This window comes from Pongo pygmaeus, chromosome 7 (genome assembly GCF_028885625.2).
Source record: "Pongo pygmaeus isolate AG05252 chromosome 7, NHGRI_mPonPyg2-v2.0_pri, whole genome shotgun sequence".
Lineage (NCBI taxonomy): Eukaryota > Metazoa > Chordata > Mammalia > Primates > Hominidae > Pongo > Pongo pygmaeus.
The window spans coordinates 27,353,652-27,377,078 of record NC_072380.2 but is presented as its reverse complement, the minus strand read 5'-3'; the positions used below and the strand labels follow the sequence as shown (position 1 = coordinate 27,377,078).

The 23,427-nt window shown below is 48.1% G+C and overlaps 1 protein-coding gene across 5 annotated transcripts; it reads left to right on the top strand.

The window, feature by feature from the left end:
- STMN4 (stathmin 4) lies at nucleotides 1-21,376 on the top strand. Of its 5 annotated transcripts, XM_054499805.2 has the most exons (8): nucleotides 78-193; nucleotides 13,915-14,005; nucleotides 15,179-15,274; nucleotides 15,914-15,994; nucleotides 16,409-16,617; nucleotides 17,520-17,711; nucleotides 18,403-18,456; nucleotides 20,774-21,376. In XM_054499805.2, the coding sequence occupies exons 2-7, from the start codon at nucleotides 13,993-13,995 to the stop codon at nucleotides 18,421-18,423; spliced, it is 612 nt and encodes a 203-aa protein (XP_054355780.1). In that variant the 5' UTR covers nucleotides 78-193; nucleotides 13,915-13,992; the 3' UTR covers nucleotides 18,424-18,456; nucleotides 20,774-21,376. The 5 variants fall into 5 exon arrangements, with proteins under 5 accessions (XP_054355779.1, XP_054355780.1, XP_054355783.1 ...); XM_054499804.2 differs by lacking the exon at nucleotides 18,403-18,456 and having other exon boundaries at nucleotides 1-193; XM_054499808.2 differs by lacking the exon at nucleotides 15,914-15,994.
- The last annotated feature ends 2,051 nt before the right edge of the window (nucleotides 21,377-23,427 follow it).

The window sequence follows — 23,427 nt, the reverse complement described above, 5'->3', positions numbered from 1 at the left end:
TACTCACTCAGGCAATCCCTGCTCCACCAGAGGAGACTGTCCAATTGCCAAGCAACCCACTGGTGGCCAATCACAGAGCTTGGAGGTGATGTCATGGTGAGAGCGAGCAGTGGTGCTGATGTTGAGAGAAGCCCAGGGTACCACTAATTGAGGGAGTGAGGAAGAGAGCAGCTCGCTTCTAACTGGACTGCACGTAAGTAGAAATAAAATGCAACTAATTTGAGGCTTTTCAGGCAAAAGAAAAAACAAGACAGCAGCTACAGTGGGGAGAAGCGAGGGGCCTAGCACCTATTGTGTCACCTTTGGTTTTACTCAATCATTTAAACTTTGTCAGATCTTGGGGGAAAGGGGGTGAGGCAGAAAGAATGGTGCTCGGCCAAGGGGTGAGGGTGGGCTCCAGGTGCCATTTTTATTCCAGAGCTCAGGAGAGGCAGGATGGGTGGGAATTGTCAGATGCTACGGTGAGTTATTTCTGCATAAACATGTTTTGTTGCTTAAGGAGAAAGGTTTTGTGCCGAGTCTGGTTGCCCCTGCAGCTGGCTGTGACCTGAAGATCCCTTTCAAGTGGGAAGCTCTCCTGTGTTTTTACCTTTTCTTCCTCAGACACAGCTTTTCTTGTCTCCCATTCCCATTTTGATCACCCATCTTTTCCTTCGGCTCTATGCACGGGTTACTTTTTTCTCTTGGTTCTAAGGATGCAATGAGATCATCACCTCCTCTTGGCCCCGCCCCACCCTGAGGTCAGCCTAATCCTACCTGGCCAGAGGTGGCTGGCTCCAAAGCTGAAAACTGCAGACACCCAGAACTGCCACGCCCTGGTCGTTGACTGGGGCCCTGGCCAGCCCCCCTCCTTATTCAGCCCACCACGCTCGCCAGGAGTTTAGGCATCATTCATTTCTCATCCTGGGACTCAGGGTTTTGATGTCCAGCAGCCAGCTGTCCCCACGTGGCGGTGCTGTCTTTGTTTTATTTCTCCCAGGAAGACACAATCAGGTGTGGTGGAGTCTTGTTGTCCTGAACATGAGCAGGTCTCTAGAACACTGTGTGTGTGTGTGTGTGTGTGTGTGTGTGTGTGTGTTTGTATGGGGGTAGGAGGGAGAGGTCAGGAATGTTCAGGCACCCTTGTCTGAATACCCTGGAAAGGGATACCCTTGTCTCAAGACCAAAAGAATACAAGGTGGGATGGCCAGAGGTGGCCTGCTGAGGCTCGAGGGATGGGTGGGAGGTTGAGAGGGAAGATGAGGGAATCTGTCTCAACCTGAGGCTGAGCCCCCGCCTCCCAGGGGGAGGAAACCTCTCCCACAGGCGGGTGCTAGGGGAATGAGATCATCCTTCAGATGAGGAAATAATCACAGTGCTGGAGCAGTGAGAAGGCAGAGGGGAAAAGGTCTGATCAGCAGCTCCACAGAAGGAAGCCAGAGTCTCCCAGCAATGCTGCCCTAGTCTCTGGCTCACCCCAACCCTCCGCTTTGCTGCTAGGAGCTGTACTTTCACCCCTCTTGGAAACCACTGAGCACCTGTCAGCTGGTCCCAGCCCTCCTGGCATTCTTAGCTCCACCCAGGCCACTCCTGGAACAGCTTTGGAGTGAGCAGGATCTGTAAGTGCTAGATGGGTCTACCATAGAGCATGCTGCCCTGTAGGGAGTGAGTTCCCTATCACTGAAGGCATTCAAGCAGAAGTTGGATGGCCACCCAGCAGGGAGGCTTTGGAGGAGATTTTTGCATTATGTTAGGGATTGGTCTAGGTTAGTGTTTTAACTGAAGGCTGAGACCCGTTAGTACATTGTGAAATCAATTTATGGATTGTAAATGGTATTTTGTTTTAATAAAATGAAATAACAGTAGAAAATAATTAGAGCACATCTCATTTAATGGGATAATTAATGCTTCCTATGCTGTCTTTAGTTACATATCAGTTATGTGTATATTTGTGTGTACAAATGTACATATATGTCTGTATCCGTAATCACATATGTGTGTATATGTCCATATAATGACAAATACATACTGGATCATAATATAAAATGTAGCACCTTTTGTGAGTTTCAGTCAAAAAAGTTTGAGAAACATTAGGCTAAGTGACCTCTAATTACCTCTCCTAACCCTAAGACTACAAGCCTATGAAAAACTCCCAATAGATAGTCAACCTTTTTTTTAAATTTTTAACTGTGGTAAATACACATAACATAAAATATGCCATTCTATTTTTAAGTGTACAAATCAGTAGTATTAAGATTTACATTGTTGTGTATCCAATCTTCAGAACTCTTTTCGTCTTGCAAAACTGAAACTCCATACCCATTAAACACTAACTTCCCATTCTCCTGTGCCCCAGCCCCTGGAAAACCCCATCCTATATTCTTTCTCTATAAATTTAACTCCTCTAGGTACCTCAGATAAGTGGAATCATACAGTACTTGTCTTTTTGTGATTGGCTTATTTTGCTGAGTGTAATGTCCTCAAGCCTCATCCATGTTGTACACTGTGTGTCCCTATTCCCAGGTAAAAAATAAGTGCCTTTAAGTTGCAATTAAATCTAAATTTTTTTTTTATGGGAAGCTGTCCTTCTTTAGTGAGTTACTTCATTCTAAAGGACCTATCAAAGATGGAGAAGTTTGGTCTAATATTATCCGTAGTGGCCAGGTTGTCGACTAGAGGTGGAGGGATGGTAGAAGTACCCTGCGTTTTTGCTTGGATGGCTGCTTAATAGCTAGATTTCACTTTGGTTCAATAAAGGAAACCCAAAGTCCAAGTGGCTATCTTGTTTTACTGGACTAGGCCATTTTAACTACATTTTTTCCTGTAGGGGGATGTGGGCTGATTGATAACTTTTAAAATACAGCAACAAAGATTGACAAACTGAGGTTCAGAAAATAGGGTACTTGAGCAGGAAAAAGGAACATGGGGCAAATAAATTAGGAAGGTAAGAGAGAGATAAAGAAAGGAGGAGAATTGTGTCTATATTAAACCAACTGTATAGAAGGATTGGAAAAATTCAGATATTTTGTGTTCTTGCTTTTAAATAATAGGATATTTAAGTATCAAGATAATAATCAAAGAAAGGCTTAATTTTTCAAGAACACTTCAGATTGTCTCCCCTGCCCCCTCTGATATCTTTATATTATTTCATACTTACCTGGAGATTCTCATCTGGAAACATAGAGTTCCCGGAGATTTTGTTGACACGGATGGGGAGAAATGAAACTGCTTTTGTGGGAGGAGGGATAGACATTTTGGGGAATTGTACAACATGTAAAGTGTAATTTTTGTAATGCCACTTGGGGAACAAATCCATTTTTTTTAAGCTTGAGAAATAAACATGCATCATGTATAATTCAATTTGCTTATTAAATTAGCATTTGCTATATTTAGAGATGTGACAGCCTGGGAAAGGTTGCTTTTTCTGTTTTTCTTTAGAGAGGGATGGATACCAAAAATTCTTCCCTGCCATTTAAAAATTGTTGTTTTTTTTCAGAGTTTTACATCTCTAGTCCCTCTAGGAAGACAAATGAATACATGCACACCTGCGCCCTTCCCACCTACATATGCATGCACACACATGAACCCCCACATCTGAACACTCCCACTCCATCCCCTACACACACATATGAGTGCTCCCACCCCACCCCCTTCATACACATGTGAGTGCTCCCACTCCATCCCCTACACACACATGCGCGTGCTCCCACTCCATCCCCTACACACACATGTGCGTGCTCCCACTCCATCCCCTACACACACATGTGCGTGCTCCCACTCCATCCCCTACACACACATGTGAGTGCTCCCACTCCATCCCCTACACACACATGTGCGTGCTCCCACTCCATCCCCTACACACACATGAACCCCCATATCTGAGCACTCCCACCCCACCCCCTACACACACATGAGTGCTCCCACTCCATCCCCTACACACACATAGGCATACCTATCCCTCCCCACCGAAGCCCAAAGCTTGCTGGCCTTTCCATCAGTTAAAACTGAGAGCTGCATGTCCACTCCCCTAGGATCCTGCTGTCAGAGGCAGGTGGTAGGAGGCAGGAGAACAGAACAGATCAGAAAAGCTGGGAACCTGGGGCTGGTTGACCTGATTCATGATGGGCTTTAGGCAACTCAGGAGTTTGGATAACAAACTGGAGAATATGAATCCAGAGAAAGGAGCTGAGCGTGGATCTAGGATGAAAGACCTAGAGGGGGAGGATGAGCAGAGTGTCAGTGGACCATGTGGGAGTCTGTGCCTAGACAGCCAGACTAGAGGGAGAAAAATTCACACTGAGCCTGCGGAAAGAGTTGGATAGGGAGTAGCACCTTTCAGGCAGGCTCTGTCTGCCCACAACACAAACACAATTCAACTATTGATCCTGGAGAGGGTTGTCTAGCATCTGCATCTGCCATCAAACCAGATGCATAAGGACTTAAGAAACATACCATGGGCTGGGCATGATGGCTCACACGATGCCCACATGGCTGAGGTGGGCAAATCACTTGAGGTCAGGAATTCAAGACCAGCCTGGCCAATATGGTGAAATTTCATCTCTACTGCAAATGCAAAAATTAGCTGGGCATGGTGGTGCACGCATGTAATTCCAGCTCCTCGGGAGGCTGAGGCAGGAGAATCGCTTGAACCCAGGAGACGGAGGTTGCAGTGAGCCAAGGTTGCACCACTGAACTCCACCCTGGGTGACAGAGCAAGACTCCATCTTAACAAAAAAAAAAAAAAAAAAAAAAAAAAAAATTCCTTTCTGAAAAACAATTACTCCAAGAAGTACTCTAGCTAATCAAAAAAATTATCAAATTAAAGAAATCATATACAAAAAAAATCACATGATATCAATGATGGTCATAAGCAAAGAAAACACCAGAATTTAGAGCCATTGTCTAGTTATAATTGGCATATTTATAAAGCTAAATGCAAATGTCAAACATCTTGAGGCTAGGGGATGTGTTTGTAAGATCATCACTGGATCCCTAGTGCTTTGCATAATGCACATAGTAGATCCTCAATAAATATTTGTTGGATGAATAATGTAAGAAAGAACTCAATAATGATAATCCAGAACTGAAAATCCAGATCATTCTGACAAAACCAGGTTTGTACAGAGAGGTTTGTTGCTAAACCTCTCATCTCACACAAATAAAATCATTAGATACTCTTTTATTCTTAATATTCTTAATGTAGTGAAATATAGACATAAAATATTTTAACATAAAGCTAAAATTAAAAGTAATATGTAAAATTTACAAAGCATTGGAGAATGAAAGAATAAAGAAAACAAGAGCAATATTGCAAAAGATAAGGAATTTCTTTCAGCGTAGTTGAATGTGGGCCAGAAGCTTGGCTCTGTTCTCTCTGAAATCTCAGGTAAGGCACTTGGGCTCCCTGTCTCCTCCTCTGAAAAGAGGTAGGAATGAAAACTGTAGAGAGCTCCATGGCCGCTACTAACTCTGGGACTGCAGAATGGGCAGAGAGCTTGACCTCTGGGAATTTCTACAAGGTCCATTGGTTGTCCTCTGCTGATATGAAAATGAGTTAATTTAGTACACTTGATAGGTCAGGTGTGTGCATTTTAACAGGGACTCTCTGAGGCAATGCCTGAGCCAAAGGATAGATATAATGGTGAGAATTTTAAGCATGGAATGCACCCATAGAAGGGAGGCTGATATGGGGTATTTGCCTGCCCTTCAATCACATGCCATCAGCAATCATCCATTGCACCTACATCTAGGGTGGCCTTGGTTATGAGGACATAGCATGGAGCTTTATCAGAAATTGCATGGGCTTTGATATAAGAAGATTTCAATTCAAATACCATGTTTACCACTTTCTACTTGTATGACTTTGGGCAAATCAAGTCACTTACCTAAACTGATGATCTATTAAGTGTGTATAGGATTTGGTGTGGGGAATAAAATGATAAAATATGTATGCCCTGGCCAGGCACGGTGGCTCATGCCTGTCATTCTAGCACTTTGGGAGACTGAGGCCAGAGGATCACTTAAGCACAGGAGCTTGAGGCTAACCTGGGCAACACAGTGAGACCCCATTTCTACCTTTAAAAAAATTTTTTTAAAATGTAGATTCCCTTGCTTTTGTAAAATCCCTGGTTCCTGGCTTATGTAAAAATAGTAGACAGAGGGAAAAAAACCTAGACGAAAATGCCAATAGCATAAAGTAGCAAGACTACAAGGATTTATTTTCTGTTTTTCTGTTACATAGAATTTCTAAAATATAATGTGAATATGTTTGTAATTAAAGCATTATTTATAAGATGCACATATGCCTATAGATGTAATCATAAAGCAATATTCAATCACATTGTTGTTATTGGGAGTAAGATTAAAAGGGCTTGCCCTATATATTGATGTCTTCATGTGCTTTTAACCCAGGACCTCACAGAATTCCTGGGTTACATGCCTCGCACACTCTCCAGCAGCCCAGAATGGAAGTCCATGCCCCTGAACTTGACTTCTGTGATGCTGATTCTTCTGCATATATATATATAAATATATGTGTATATATATATTTATTTTTTGAGATGAAGTCTCACTCTGTCACCCAGACTGAAGTGCAGTGACATGATCTCAGGTCACTGCAACCTGCGCCTCCTGTGTTCAAGTGATTCTCCTGCCATAGCCTCCCGAGTAGCTGGGACTGGGACTACAGGCATGCACCACCATGCTGGGCTAATTTTTGTATTTTTAGTAGAGACGGGGTTTCACCATGTTGGCCAGGCTGGTCTCGAACTCCTGACCTCGTGATTTGCCTGCCTCGGCCTCCCACAGTTTTGGGATTACAGGCATGAGCCATCGCACCCGGCCGCTTCTGCATATATTAAATTGGAAATAAAAATTGCCCAGAAAATCCCATCATTGTGGATTGTTTGGGGCTGTCACTTTTCCAGTTTAATTTTCCTTCTCTGACTTGCCTCTCAACATAGCTGTTAGTGCTAAGAAGGACTCCTCGGATTCAGGCCTTCAGAGTTCTGCTTTTGTCATAGGTGCTTATTTCCTAGAAGCCTATGCCTGTTGGGCACCCTCTGGGAGTTGCCCTTGTCCAGGTCCCCATCATCTCTTCCTCTTGATGCTGTTGGAAGCAAGAGCCTAAGAGGTGATTAAACAATGCCAGTTTCCCCAGACCCGGTGAATCACACACTGTTCTGTTTTGCCCAGTTTCCCTCCGTAGGTCTCACTGGTTCCTTCTTGGTCTGCTCTCTAATTCCCACTCCTCCCTTTATGGCATGGCCCACATTATCGCAGAAGACCATGCTGAGGCCTGCAGAGCATCTGCAGAGCCTCCAAAGGCTCCAATGGCTCTAGATACCCATCCAGGGACCTGTTTTACTTTTCCACCAACAAAAACTCCCGCGGTTATTTTAGGATCTAGCAGAGGGCTTGGCACATAATTAAATACTCAATAAATACTGTAGAAAGAATGAAAACCACATTCATGAAAAAATAATTTATCTCCTTTTGATTTTAAACCAGAAGAAGACACATGGCTGCCAATCAGAGCCTTTTGATCAGCATGAAATAACCAGGGCCACTGTTCTGAGCTGACATGATTCATCCCAAAGCAAATAAATGTGGCATTTAGATAGCTTATGCAGCTAATTTTGGGTAAATATATAACCTCAACTAGATTTTGAAGAAGATTGGCAATAGGGCACAGATTTAAAGAACCACCTTCCTGTACTGCTTGTGGTTAGAGGACCTTAGTCAGAATTCATTGCCCCCACAGCCATGAGGTATTCATCCTGATTCTTGGCCAGAGTTTCTAGATTTGTCTTCTGAAAGCCTTGCCAGGTACAACTCTATTCAAGCCACTGGGACATGCATTATCTGCTTATCCCTCAAAAATAGTCCAGATGGAATTTGACACATCCTGCAAGCATTCTTGGGGCATTTCTTACAGTGACCAATAAAATGCTTGTTCACTGTGTTGTATGGTCAGTCAGAGGCACTAAGAGGTCAGGCATACACCCAGTAGGTGGACACATGTCATCTGAGAACTTGGTGCTTTTCTGTTTGCCCCCTGGACATCAGCTGAATTATGGAAAGCCTGGAAGTGTGGGTTGCATGAAAGTGTCCTGCTGGGGTCTCCCTTCTGTGTATCCATCTTCTCATTCAGAGCGGCTCTGGTGACCATGTGGGCTGTCCCCTCTCATCCAGGATGGTGTTTAGGGGCAGAGAAGGAACAAGTATAAAGGAGAAGGGCATTGACACTGGAATCCATCCCATCTCTGCCAGGAGTTCTCTGCGTGACCTCAGAATCTTTGGTCCCCAGGAATGAGGCTATTGGAATTTGGAAGGGACAGTTGTTTATTGTGTGGAACTGATGTGTACAATGCAAGACATTTAGACTCCCCAGCCCCTGCCCACTAAATGCATCCTCAGTCTCATGACCATTGAAAAGTCCCGTGTAGTTCCCGGGAGTGAGACTGCACTGAGTTGAGAACCATGGGCTTGTGATTGCCTGTTCTCTCCATCTCCGACATTCAAATGTTCTGGGTGAAATCGAGAGCTCTGATCTCTTCACTTTAACCACCTTTTTCTCCCCACTGTCACACCATGAGATCTCTCCTCAGTCAACAGCCTACAACTTCACTCTCAGCCACGTCTGCCTCCAATCAAAACTTACTCATTCCGTGTTTCCTTATGGCTGGCTCTGTGCTTGGGGGGGTTATCACTCACTGATTTATTTTTTTAACAATTATGCTAATGGTTCAAGCCATCAACAAAAAGCTCTGGTTCCTTGCTTTTCTGTACAGACTCTTAGATGCTGGTGCTGGGAGAAATGTATGGATCAGTTTGTAAATGGAAAAATAGTGCTGGGTGAGATGTGAAAACTCCAGAGTGGAACTCAATCCAGCAGGTCCAACCCACACTTTGTACCCAGACTGCTATTTGGCTTCCAGCCCATCCCTCCTAATTTTTCCCCAAACGAATGCTGCCAGATGAATCTTTTTACACTCTCAGCAGAACCTAAAGACAGAGAGGCTTTCCAATGAAACACATGAGGACTCAAATCCCAGCTCTGCCGCTACCTACCTGTGTGACGATGGTATAATTTATTTAACTGCTGAGATTCAATGTCCTCATTCTCAAAGAACCTAATAGAAAAATGAGATAACATCTGTGCTTTTCCTGCCCAAGAATGGTAGTTGTTATTATTGCTATTATTATCAGCATCACTGCTGTCTTCTCCCCTCATTCAAAATATGTCGGTGGCTTCCAACTGGGTGGGAGATAAAGCACAAAGTCCTTCACTGGTCCGGAGGTCTCTGCAATCTTCCAGTTCCTATTCTAGCATTCTGTCCCACTGCACCCTGCATGCAGCCCAGTGGGCCTCCTGTGTTCCTGAGTAAACCCAGTCCACATCCCCAGCACATAGTCAGGTTCAAAGTCATTGCAAGGTGATAGGCACTGCAGAACCTCAATTGCATAGTAACCTCATCACAGTCTGGGATGAGGCCACACTCAAACCTTTGCCATCTGAAGATCTAGCAGAGGGCTTGGCACAGGATTATATACTAAATAAATAAATAAATAAATAAATAAATAAATAAATTGGGTCCTGTCTCTACCTGCTCTACTGGATCAATCCCTGCCAGCACAGGGGCTCAGCTGCCCAGGGAGGCCTTGGCTCTTGACCAACCAGTTTGTGTCCATCAGAAGTGCTTGACAGTGACCACCAGGCAGGAGCTGGAGGGCCTGCCATCCTGAGCTCTAGCTCTGGTTCTGGATATTGGCTGAATGACTGCCACATTGACCTTCTGTCTGGGGCTCCTTTGATCTTTGTTGCTGCTGGGTGCAATGAATTTCCTGGTCTTCCTTAGGGGCAATCGAAGGGCTAGGATTGGCTTTCACCTAACAGAAAACACGTAAGGAGCCTCTGAGGGATGGGGATGGAGGTTTGCTTCTGCACTGAGTTTTGCCTTACATTGCTCTGCTGGCTGACTCGGATAGAATCTCCCATTGAGGATTTGCATTCCTTGCCTCATGCTTCCTATGGCCTCTATTGTCTCTTCATCTTCATCATGCCACCTGAATCCCTGGCACTCTGTGGGCTCTGACCTTGAGCATAACACCTTTACTGTCCTTCTTTGACAGTTCCAGGAGACATTTGGTGGCCCTCGCTCCATTACAGGCTGTATTTTGCTGTGGCATAACATGACCACGGCCATTTAACAAACCCCACAAGACAACCTAGCATCACACAACCAGGCCAGGTGCTGGGGAGGCACATGTGACCGGCACCACTGGGCGCAGATGCCACAGGTTATTAGGGATAAAGTTGGGTTTCCTGCCATGGCTGGCGCCACCCAGTGGCAGACTCCTTCCATCGCTGTGCCCTCTGCTTCCCACCTTTTTATCTTCTGTGTCCTTTCTCAGAATGTTCCCTGGGCAAATCTTTTGGGTCTTGAGTGCAAAAGAAATGATGTGACTGTTGGCATGAGGATTTATAAGGGCCCCATGGACCCACAGGCACAAGTAAATAGATCATCTTTTTTTTTTTTTTTTTGAGACAAAGTCTCGCCCTCTCACCCAGGCCGGAGTTCAGTAGCGCGATCTCGGCTCACTGCAACCTTCGCCTGCCAGGCTCAAGTGATTCTCCTGCCTCAGCTTCCCTAGTAGCTGAGATTACAGGCATGTACCACCACGCCTGGCTAATTTTTGTATTTTTAGTAGAGATGGGGTTTCACCATTGGCCAGGCTGGTCTCAAACTGCTGACCTCAAAGTGATCCGCCCACCTCAGCCTCCCAAAGTGCTGGGATTACAGCACGAGGCACCATGCTCGGCCAATAGATCATCTTCAGGAACAAATCAGCCCATGTATGAATGCTGGTACCTGAGGTGAAAAAAACCATGGGTTTGAGCGCTGGCTTTGTCACTTCCTGAGGACATTAGTTTCCCCGGGGCTACTGCATCACATTACACTAACCGGGAGGGGAAGTTCAAAGCTGAGATGTCAATGGACTGAACTCTGCTGAAGACTCCAGGGGAGGATCTGTCCTTGTCTCTTGCAGGTTCTGGCGGCCCCAAAGATTCCTTGGCTTGTGGCTGCCTTACTCCCATCTCTGCCTCCGTCTGCACATGGCCTTTTCTCTCAGTCTGTCTTATGAGGACACTTGCCATTGGGTTTAAGGCTTTCTCAGGCAAGCAGGAATGATCTCTTCTTGAGATCCTTCATTAAGCCCTTTTTTCCGAATAAGCTCACATTCATAGGTTGTAGGGGTTAGGATGAGGATGTATGCATGTAGGGGACATTATTTAACCTACTGTATTGAATGGCCTTGAAAAGGCACTTAGCTTCCCTGAGCCTCGATTTCATTCTCTATAAAATGGGGATAGTAATTCCTACCTTACGAGGCTATTATGAAAATTAAAGTGAGTTTGTCACATAGCAGCTGCTCGGTAAGCACACATTTTTAACACTGAGAGGTCTCCATTGCAAACCCTTTGACCGTGACCAGGCACACCCCTGCCCCCCTCTACAACATCTCGTTTCCTGCCCTGGTTTTCCTCTTCTGGCTTTCTGACCTTCTCTGCATTCCTAAAACTCCTAGCCCATTTCCTTCCATGTAGAAAGCGCTTACCACATATTTTAAAGTTAACTCATATCCCCAGGCCAGGCTGGCTTTCTGTGAGTCCTCAGGACCATAGAGGAAGCATTAGTGAGTATGTAGTTCTTTCGCTGGTTACAATGGAAGAGGTTACAAGTCGAGAGACCTGGAGACTAGACCCAGCTCTGCACCCTTAGAGCTGTGTGACCTCAGGCAAGCGTCTTAACTTCTCTGAACCCCAGGTTCTTCATCTGAAAGCAAAGCTGATGATGCCTGTCTTGTCAGTCTAAGCCAGCTTCATGCAAAGTTAGACTAGGATAATGTGGTGGGTATCGAGTGCCCCCTGAGCACAGGGTCCTATCATCATTTCTAGCTCAGGCTGGGGGCACATTCCATGACTCCAACTGCCTGCTCCTACTCCGTCTGCCTTCTTTCTCAGGCATCCCTCTCTGCCTCCCCTCCACCTATTCGGGCTTCCACTTCTGATCCTTTCCCCGGGTAGAAGTCCAAGGCCACTGCCTCTCTGGCAAGGGCTTACTCACTCTGCCAGTGACTTGTCAGTCAGCCTGGCCATGAGCAGAGACTGGGATGGGGTGTCATGATCAGGGAAGTCGCATGCAGGCACCAGGCCTGCCTCTCTGTTCAGGGACTCACTGGTGCCGTCAGGACCAGCTTAGTTCTGCAGAGAGAAGACCCATTGTGCTGCAATGACAGGGGCCTCTGGCTCCAAAGCACAACAACAAGAACAAGGAGAACAAAGCACTTTAAGTCCAGCTGGACCTCGGTTCAAATGGGCACTCTAACTTGCTAGCTGCATCGCCCTGAGCAGGCACATAAACCCTCTGAACCTCAGTTTCCCCATCCGCACATGGAAACAACAGTCCTTACTTGCGGGGCCAGAGGTAATGGCTCTGAAGCAGGCATGTGGCACCTGATAGCTGTCCTGATGCAAAAGACAGGGCAAAGAGACTAACATTTATTCAGCGCTTCCTGTCTGCTGGATGCTACGCATGGGTTTTTCTCATTTAATTTGTACAGCTCTGTGCAGGATTAAGATGGAGAAAGAGACTAGTGAGAGCTGGTAAGAGAGGTGATGCTTGTATTTGACCCCACACTGGTCTAGCCCTAAAGCCAGAGCTGAGTTCACTGCCCCATTGCCTCCTCCTGCCAGTCCCCAGCCAGCACAGAAAGGCAAGGGGCTTGAAGTGGGTCTCAGTCTCTTTGGCTGGCGAGGATGCAGGCAGTGAGCCTGCTGGCTCTCGCCACCCTCCCCTGGCACAGTGACCACAGAGGGTGACCGAGGATCAAATGGTCCTGAGAATGGCCACTCACTGCTGGCCGCTCCTCACTCTCTTGGTAGTAGCCTTCATGGGCTCCCATCACCTCCACCCCTCTGATCCTCCCAGATCTGCTCCTTCCCTGACTCTCCTGTTTTGTCTCCTGCCCCGCCCCCTCCTCTTCTCATTTTCTGATCTAGCGTCAACCAGCTTGACCTGATCCCGTGGACACTGAGCGGCGTTCTCACCCTGACCCTTGGCTGTGATGTTCCCTTGCAGAATGCCCTCCTGCCAGCTCCTGTCTGATTCTAACTCATCCTTCAAGGCACCGCTCAGGTGCTACCGACACCAGGGACTCCTTCCAGGCTCCCTGGCTCATGCTGGGGGTGTGGAGCCCTATCTCTGTGTCCCACAGCAATTCCTCATGCTGATTTCTGGTGGTGCGCTGGCTGGCCCTGTGATGACGACATGATTCCTTAATGTTTTTCTTTCCTGTGTCCCGGGTTGTCTTAAATAGGGTCAAACACAGCTTAGGTCAGTCGTCTTGGGAAAGGGAAGGTGAGAGCTATCTGAAGAGGCCTGTTAACATCCTATGTCCAATTCCCTCTCATCCCATATCAGAATTGGCCCAAAGACTTCTGGGGCGTGTGCGGGGAGAAGTTCAGGACACACAGTTATTTTATGAATGCCTCCCAGCTGATTCTGCAGGAGGATTTGCCTGTCACCCTAACCCTTGAATTGGGCCAGGTTCTTGAGCTATGGAGGGAGACAGATGAGCACCCCTTGATCCATACGTTTTTGGGAAACCCATGCTTGCATGTGCTGTGGGGATTGAGACTGGAAAGCCAATTATGAAGTATCATTAGTGCATGGAATCTGAGCTTGTTTAGCGTCATGTGGGAGGGAGATCGGGGTGGGGGACCCCCAGGGAGAGTTGGTGGGGAGAGGGCCTGGAGGAAGAGCAAATGAGGTACCCCTGAGATTCCCTCCCCAGTGTATAAAGACCTTTCTTATGAGAATAACCTGTCTAATCCATTGATGGTAAAATCCTGTCCTCCCCTTTTCTCAGGTTGGTGACAGCGTCCCGAGCTGGTAACAGACCCACTCTGTAACTTTCAGCTAGATTCAGCCACCAGATCCCAGAAACATGACCCTTGCTGGTAGGTACAAAAACCATGTGTGATGGGGCATAGGCCATTCCCCCCGTCCTCACCCAACATGGACTCACAGAAGCAGGGAAGCACACAGCTGGCAGGAGGCACACGGGGTGTGTGGCGGGGGTGCAGGTAGTGATGGGAGGCACACCACTGCCTGTCACCACAGGCGACAAGTTGAGCAAGTGGTGGGGGGTGTGTCACAGCTGAGATTTTCTTCCTTTGCTCATCTGTATATGTGTGTTTTTTTTTAAAGTTTTTATGATGCCTATATATTATTTTTGCATTTACACGTATTTTCAAATCTGTAAAAGGAAGCTAGGTGTAGTGGCATATGCCTGTAGTCCCCAATATCAGGATCGCTTGAGCCCAGGAGTTTGAGTCCAGCCTGGGCAACATATTGAGACTCTCATCTCAACAAAAAATTGTACAAGCGAATGAGGATGGGGGAACACCTGCGCTGTGCTAGGGGTCAGCTAAGGGCTGCAGCCTGAGCAGCCAGACACACGGGCCCCAAGGCGGTAAGGAGAGGGACTTTCAGGAGCCAGGGCAGCTCTGGCCCCTGACATCCCAAACACAGATAGACTAGAGGGTGGCGGGGATATGCTCCAGCTTTTGGGGACACCAGTGACCCCCAGGCTCTGTGCACTGTGTTGGAAAGGTCAGAGAAGGCTCATAGCCTGACCTTATGAGGGGCAGACAAGAGGAATGGTGGTGAGGACGGTCCCCTCCTATCCAGCTCCTTAACCCTGCAGGCCAGCGCTGCCAGGTATTTGGAGTAGAATGGAGTGTGGGTCTCCTGTGTCCTGGAGAAAAAGAATCGGAATGTCCTGGGGCAGATGTTGGGGGATGGAGAGCTGAGGCACTGGTGCTTGGGACCTTTCCATGAGGGCATTTTGCTTTCTGGTCTGCAAGGGGAGGAGACATACTGTGGAGAAGGATCTGATGCTCTGGAAGGCTTAGGTTTCCATAGGAGACAGGAGTGGATTCGAATCCCACACAGGGATCCTGAACAGTAGGGCTCAGGGCAAAAGGCCTGGATCCCCAGCCTTGGAGTGTGTCTGAGTGGTTTGAGTGCCTTTGTGGAACCCTGGGCTGCTCAGAGCCCCAGACCCGCGGGCACACTGGCTTCTGAGGCTAAAAGAGGCACCATCCTCACCTGACTGGGTGTTTCCGCAGCCTACAAAGAGAAGATGAAGGAGCTCCCGCTGGTGTCCTTGTTCTGCTCCTGCTTCCTGGCGGATCCCCTGAATAAGTCGTCCTACAAATATGAAGGTCAGTGAAGGCTCAGCCAGGAAAGTGAGGGGCAGGGGGATCCCTGTGTCCTGTCCTCATGGGTCCTGCACCCCGACCCCAGTTCAGTGAATCTCTCCTCCCGAGACAGTTTCCTTCCCAGTGCCGATGAAATCACAGCGGGTGAGCCTGAGGGTCTGAGCTGCAGTGGTCCAGCCTGAGCACTAGGGCGAGGCCATGAAGGTCTGCATCAGGCGCCCCCAGAGTGCACTCGATCTTGTCACCTCTGTGCATGCATCCAGCAAATCGAGACTGGGGGGTATGCAAAGGTGAGCCAGACAGAGATTCTGCCTGTGGGGAACATCTAGACCAGAAGAGAAGATGAGACGATGTGAGTCAGTTTCCAGGTCAACAGGTCTCCTCTGGGAAGGGTAGAGAATGCTCTGGGAGAGTCTAGAGGTGGGAAGAGGAGGTTCTGTAGCAGCCATGCTGTGTGGGGCCTGTAGCCGGGACAGCCCCAAGACACCAGCAGGGAGCACTGGGTGGCCACGTCCTCACCAGGGGTGCTCGGGGACCAGGTCACCTCCTAATGTCCTGGTTAGAAGCAGGGATGGGTTTGGTTTGGTCTGGCACCAAGGAACAGGCATGCTCGGATGACCTGAGGTGGTTTTTTCTGTCTAGGCTGGTGTGGGAGACAGTGTAGGAGGAAGGATGAAAGCCAGCGGAAAGACAGTGCTGACTGGAGAGAAAGAAGAGCGCAGGGTAGGAGGGAGGCAGCGGAGGGATTCCGCAGGCCGAGCGTCAGATGGGCAGTGGCCGGGGGTGGGCGGGGGCTGAAACGCACCCCTGCGTGTCACCACAGACGACAAATTGAGCAGCTCAGCAGTCAGAGGAGGCTGGTGGGGGAAGCAAAGGCGAAAGCAGCCAGTGTCGTAGGAAATCACATTGCCTGGGGCCCCCTACTCTTGCGGGCTGAAGCCTCAGGGTTGCTACAAACTCCTTCAGCCCCGTCAGAGGCCATTGCCCTTAGGTACTAGGGTGCAGGACTGAGCCAGACCCCAGTCTCCAGCTTGCTTGGGGCCCCAGCTCTCCTACTCCCGTGTGCATGCGCCGCGTGCTTGCTGGGTGTCTGTGCATTCTTCAGGACGTGAGCAGCCCCTTCTCTGCCCTCTGTAGCAGACACGGTGGACCTGAATTGGTGCGTCATTTCCGACATGGAAGTCATTGAGCTGAACAAATGCACCTCGGGCCAGTCCTTTGAAGTCATCCTGAAGCCACCCTCCTTTGATGGCGTGCCCGAGTTCAACGCCTCCCTGCCCAGGCGGCGAGACCCATCCCTGGAAGAGATCCAGAAGAAACTAGAAGCGGCTGAGGAGCGAAGGAAGGTAAATGCTGCCCTTTCCTTCTTTCCTCCCTGTCAGCATAAAGGGGAGGGAGGTGGAGAAGACAGGTGGTGGACCTGAGCTGGGGGTAAGCTCATCACCAATCTGCAATATTTGGGGAACATCTCCCGAGTGTGCGGTGGAGAGTGAGACACCATTGAGGGAAACAAAGAACTAAACACCCTTGGCCTCTTGCAGCTCACAGTTTGGTTAGGGGGATAGGACATTGCACTACGTTCCTCCAAGAGGTGGCCCTATATGCACGGTGGCAAAAATAAGACTGACAAATACTAAGGATTTAGGGAAGGCCTGGGGAATTAAGGAAAGAGCTTCTTCCTTGAAGGAGGGAGAGAAGATCATGGTGTAGTGCATCTCGAGGCCCGGGATGCCTTCTATGGATTCTCATGGCTTGATTCTGATGCCATCTTCTACGTGTGACTTTTCTTCATCGTTCGAAAAGAAAATAATCCCCTATCGTGAATTCCTTCAGTGCATCCTGTCTATACCTTAGGGCATATGCCTACACTAGTCTGGATTTTAGTGATTTATATATGTCCTATCTCTGTGAGACTTTTTTTTACCCCAAGCTGTTAGACCAGTGACTGGCACATAGTATAAGATCATTTAGTGTTTGTGAATGAATGAATGAATGAATGAATGATGGCAATGAACAAAAGGGCCATGAAGGTATTTAGGAAAAGGCTGGGGAAAAAAATCAAAGAATGTGGAAGGCTCTGAAAGTGGTGGGGAGAATTTAGGAAGTGTCCTTGCTTCCTGCTAATGGGCTGGGGACCAGGCCCAGGGAGGTGAGTGTTCTGAGTGTGCAGCTTTTCAGCCACAATGGTGAAAATAAACCCTGGCACACTCACTGTGAAGGGCCTCCTTCTGCCTTTATGCTTCCCCAGTACCAGGAAGCGGAGCTCCTGAAACACCTAGCAGAGAAACGGGAACATGAGAGAGAGGTGATCCAAAAAGCCATTGAGGAAAACAACAACTTCATCAAGATGGCTAAGGAAAAACTGGCCCAGAAGATGGAATCCAACAAGGAGAACAGGGAGGCCCACCTCGCCGCCATGTTGGAACGGCTGCAAGAGAAGGTGAGGGGTCCCTGGCTAGAGAGGAGGTTCCTGGGACACCCTGTTTTCCTTCTGCAGCAAGTATGTGGGGACCTACTGATCATCTCAGGGAGGAAGCAGCTTCGGGCAAAAATCAGGATCTTTTTCTTAGGCAGGATCCTTAGAGAGTTCTGAGGGATGATCAGGGAAGTCAGAGGCAAGAAACAGGAACCAGACTCAGGGTTTCCTTGGGGGATATTCTGCACAGTTACACAATTAAAATCCTTCATTGCCTTAGGGAGGGTATATGTCTGATTTTCTAGAAGAAGCCTGTCTAATACAAAGGAGTAGAGATAGACAAGCAGGTATGCATTCCTAGCTTCATCCCTGAATGGACTGATTCGATGGAAGGAAAGATGCTTTCTTGAGCTCTTGGCTCTAAGTCACAGGTATGATGAGCTGAGATTCCCACTGAGCAGGAAACATGATTCTCTCTAAACCTCTTGACACAGACCCAGTGAGTCACAGGTCTTTCCAATACGTTGCCTTTTGTCAATAAATGGAACGGTGTCACCTAAATATGAGAAACATGAGGCCAGGGTTGGTTCTGTGTGTCAGCAGAATACCGGCCCGTTCTGCTGAGAACATGCTGGCCTCATTTCCTGAGTCTCAAGGCCGCCCCAGTTTCTCCTGCAGCTCCTGGGAGAGCTCCAGCTCTGTGTTTTATTTCCAGGAACCGCCTGCTGCGCGGTGACTCCCGGGACCTGATCGGTGGCCTCGTCCCATGGTGAGCAGCGTGGTCCCCGCTCCTTCCTGCCCATCCACCTAGAGTCTCAGGCCCTTGGCAACAGGTCCTAGAAGGATCTGGTTTCTTCACGAGTTGTCTGAATGTTGCATAGGCCCTGGAGCTGGCCAGCACGAGGCAGCCCCTGTGCTCTGATGCACCAGCCTGCAAAGCTTGGCAGGGCCTCCACCAAGCGTCACATGGGAGGGAGGTGATCTGGGTCAGCCCTCAGGCTTCTCCAGTTATGGAGGGATGACTTGGAGCAAACTCTTAACAAAAACCTGGGGTTGGGCTAAGATGGTCATGGCCCTGAGGTCAGACCCAAAACAAATCACTGAGGCTCGACCCAGGATATAGCACTTGAAAGACTCTGCAAAATACTTTCATTTCCTCTCACCACTGTCCTCACAACGAGTCCCTGAGGCAAGCTGGACAGGTGTTATCCTTATTTTGCAGATGAGAAAAACATGTCAACAAAGGTCAAATGACTTGCCCAGGGTCACGAAACTAATAAGCAGTGGAGCTAGGACTAGCACCCAGCTCTTTGGCTCCAAGTCCAAGTGGTTCAGGGAGACCAGCCTGTGATTGTCCTGCCAGCCTTTTGTCATCAAGAGGGACTTTGGAGGCCAAGGAAAGGGAGTTCAGAACCTCAGGCTCTGCCCAGTGAGCTCACCCAAGAACGGAGGTAGATTCAGAGGCAGAGAGATCGGTAGATTCAGAGGCAGAGAGACTGGAAAGGTCCATATTGTAGAGTGATGGTTGTGGAGGTTGGGTAGACTCAAAGAGGTGTGAGGTCAGAGCAGACATTTGAGGGGGCAGCATCCCTTTGGGACCTCAGCCCCTACTCCCCTTTACCTACTGGTGGAGGCAGGAGGTTGGGTGAGAGTTGGGTGTATGTTTTCTGCCCTGTCCACCTGTGCACCAGGCCAGGGACACCTTCAACAATGCCTGCCGTGCCAGTGTTTGTGTGGGTCACTGACCCCATGTACAAGCGTCGCTTGGTATAAAATTCAAAAATACAGATTCTTGGATCATTCCCCAGAACACTAACCCTGGCTGTCTAGGGATGGTGCTTCCTAGGTCATGCTGATACGGACCAAAGTTTGGGAACCCCTGCCCTGTGCACACCACTCCTCACTCCTAGGCCACAGAAAGTTCTAGGGTGTCTGCAGGGACAGATTTGTAGTTTATAGTTTATCCTGAAAACCTGGGTGCCTCAGCGGGTCTACTTCAGGATGATTCTGTCATCTGGATGTGACAGTGCCAGGCTCTGGGAGGGACAAAATTTGTTGAGTGCTTGCTGTGTGTAAGGCACCATAGTAGAAGAGAAGATGTGGTCCCTGCCCACAGGAAAGTCACCGTCTAATAGAGAACCCAGCAATCTGCACAGTGAGCAGGTGAACACTAAACATCACAGAACTTGAGGGGTGAAAGACCCCCTGTCTATGCCCTTCTCTTTAAAGATCAGAGAACTGAGGCCTGGTTGGAGAAGTAAGCCAGCCAAGATCCTCCTGCAGATGGGCCTTGGAAGGCAGATACCATCTTTTGGCTGCACTACCCTGTGAAATAAAAGAAGGTTCTCTTATGATAGGTGTAAGAAAGTCCACTTTTTGGAGTTGGGCAACATTTTCAAAATTCTTCTGTCGATTTGCACTTTAAGAGTCCACACCTGGGCACAGTGGCTCACATCTATAATCCCAGCACTTTGGGAGACAGAGATGGGAGGGTCATTTGAGGCCAGGAGTTAGAGAACAGCCTGGGCAACATAGCAAGATCCCATCTCTATTTTTGTTTAAATAATAACAAAGGAAAATCAAAGAGTCCTCATCTTTCACCAAGAAGGTTAAGGCAATTCTCGCAAAGGAGATGGATGATAACTAGAAGCAGTAGGCAGGTGCATGTGATTTGTAGGGGATACTTGCAGTGAGGCCTGTCTGTTCTGCCTGCTCCTCTGGCACAAACTACCCCCAGCAGCTCCTTAAATTAAGTCAAACCATACAATCTAATCCAAACCACAGAATGGCCTGTGAGGTGAGGGAGGGAGAGGCTAGGGGGTCCCAGGTCACTGTAAGGTGGGCCCCTTCCACAGTTTGGCACCCACAGGACCCTGAGCTCACTGGGGCAGCACCAGTAGGCTCACCCCCTGCCTCCTGCCAGCCTCACCTGCCACCTTCTCCCCCTCTCGGGACGCCTTCGCAGACACAGCTCTTCACTGCCTGTGGTGGCCACTCTTTGCTTTTGGTTCTCTTGCCCCTTGGCCTCCCTTTTTGTCTCAGGGCAGCCTTGTGTGACCTGCCCTTTTCCCTCCCTTCCTTTCCAGGACAAGCACGCCGAGGAGGTACGGAAAAACAAGGAGCTGAAGGAAGAGGCCTCCAGGTAAAGCCTAGAGGCCAAAGAACTTTCCAGGTCAGCCGGACAGCTCCAGCAGCTCCACGTTCCAGGCAGCCTCGCCCGCCGGCTGCGCTCCCAGCACTGGGGTTTGGGGGGAGGGGGGTGGCCAAGGGGCGTTTCCTCTGCTTTTGGTGTTTGTACATGTTAAGAATTGACCAGTGAAGCCATCCTATTTGTTTCCGGGGAACAATGATGGGGTGGGAGAGGGGAGAGGAGAGAGTTTGGGAAAGGGAGATGGAGAAGAACTCAAGGACGTTGCAACCCTGCCCGGCGCAGATCTGATTTTCACATCTCTACCTGGACATTGAGCCTCCAGGCACCATGTTGAGGAGAGATGAAAACCAGGGCAGTAGAACTTCAGGGTGAAGGACAGAGCCCTGGGTGGGGCAGCGGCTGCAGGGCGCACCAGAGAACCCAGCCAGAGGGGGTGTGAGGACCAGAGGTGTTGCTTCCGCCCTGCAGCAGGTGGGATGAGGTCTATGTGTGTGTGTGAACCATCATTTTTTGATCATCATGACCAATGAAACATTGACTCCGAGTGTCCAGTTCTTTATTTCCCAAATGTGTCCTTTGGGTAATTGTTAAAAAGTTCTTGAAACCTGGCTTTCATCCATCTGATGGCAGATGCCCCTTTGCTTCTTTAATTCTGCCATTCAGGCATCTGGAGCCTGGGTGAGGTGGGTTGAATCATGCCAGCCTTTGGCATAATTGAAAGGTTTTCTCTTCTGTTTTTTAAAATCCCCTCTGTGGGCTAATCTTGATTGGATAGCATGCACTAAATTGATGAGAAAAGAAACTCAATCTTCCTTTCAACGAACTGACATCCTAATATGGTCCCCAAGATGCATTGCAAGAAGGAAGTTGTCTTAGTCACAACTGTTCAGACTGCTATAACAAAATAACTTAGACTAAGTAATTGATAACAGAAATTGATTGCTCACAGTTTTGGAGGCTGGGAAGTCCAATATCAAGGCACCAGCAGATTCAGTGTCTGGTGAGGGCTTGCCATCTGCTTCAAAGATGATGCCTTTTTGCTGCATCCTCCCATGGCAGAAGGGAAGGGCAAAAGGGCTTCCTTGAGCCTTTTCTTTAAGGAACTAATCCCATTCATGAAGGTGGAGTCCTCATGATCTCACCTCTTAAGGCCCTATCTCTTAATTCTGTAGTGTCGGGATTAGGATTCAACCTGTGAATTGGGGGAGACAGCAACATTCACACCATAGCAGAAGTCCTCCATGCTTTGGGGGTTTGAGATTCTAGGTAGGTTAGAAAATGCGAGCAAGGAAATAAAGTGTTTGCTAGTAGAAGGCAAAGGAGGCATCCAGACCCAGCAGTCTTGGTCTCCAGGACACTGAACCATGGCTGGAAAAGAAACTCTCCTCCTCCCTTCCCCTGCAAACATGAGTGCAGGGGCTGCCTGTGTTAACTGGATCCCAGGACCTCTTCCCACTCTGCTCTGCACACTGTGTAGTTTTTTACAGCTTTGCAAATAAACCCTTTGGTATAGCCTTTTTTTCTTTCTTCTCACTAGTGGTACTATAATTTAGCTTTATTTTAAAATAAGATAACAGGAGGATCAAAGATGAAGATGTTGATGATGATAATGATGATGATGGTAATGATGATGATGGCAGCAGCTAACTTAGGCAGCACTTACTAGATGTCCTGCACTTTTCTGGACTTTTACATCTATATTATCTCACTTATCTTCACACCACCTGTAGGAGGTAGGTACTCTTATCATCCCATTTTGCAGACAAAAAATTGAGGTCTAGAAAGGGTAAGTAACTTGGCAAGGTCACACACGGAGTAAATGGGAGAACAGGGACTTGAATTGGGCGGTTTGCTCCCAGAGTCCATATTCTTAGCCACTGGAGTGTGCTGCTTCTTGACACCTCCAAACTAGCATCTGAGTCCCAGAATAGGGTTTCTCAAGCTGTGAGTGGTGACTCACTGGATCTTGAGATCAACTTAGTGGATCCCACCCAACCTTTCTTTTCTTTTTTAAGTGGATTAGAATAGAAAAACAAAACATCAAAATGGATGACAGGTGATAATGGAGACATTATTTCATGGAAATTGTGTTTCAATTTTATATTTTGTGTATGTATGTGTTGATCGCAGCATAAAGTGCATTTCTTATGGGAGGTGACTATCAAAACCCTTTGAAGGTTACTGCCTTAGAATCAACATGGAGACAGAGCCAGGACATCCAGGCTGCAGCACAGGAGGCTTTAGGAAGCTGCTGTGGTTGAGAAAGCAAGAGAGGCTGTGGCCTTTCCATCAAGAATCAACTTTTTCTGAGCAAACAGAGACAAGCACTTGGATGGGCTCAAGAGTCTATTTTCACAAATTTACCCATAGCATCTGCATTTCCCCACTGGAATACCCAGGGCCAAGAGGAAGCCTTGTTCCCAGTGCTCTCTCTCATCCATCTCCTGCCCTTGGCCATTCATTCTCTGATAAACCACATTGACTGACACTCCCATCCTTTGCCCATGCAGTTCCCTTGCTAGGCTTGCTCTTAGCTGCCTGGTTGAATTAATTACTATTCATTTTTTTAAACTCAGCCCAGATATTAAG

Excerpts from the sequence above, each read along its gene's own strand:
- STMN4 (XM_054499804.2), top strand. Across the intron at positions 15,275-15,913 it reads GTCGTCCTACAAATATGAAG|GCTGGTGTGGGAGACAGTGT; the intron begins GTCAGTGAAGGC and ends TTTTCTGTCTAG. Across the intron at positions 17,712-20,773 it reads TGGAACGGCTGCAAGAGAAG|GACAAGCACGCCGAGGAGGT; the intron begins GTGAGGGGTCCC and ends CTTCCTTTCCAG.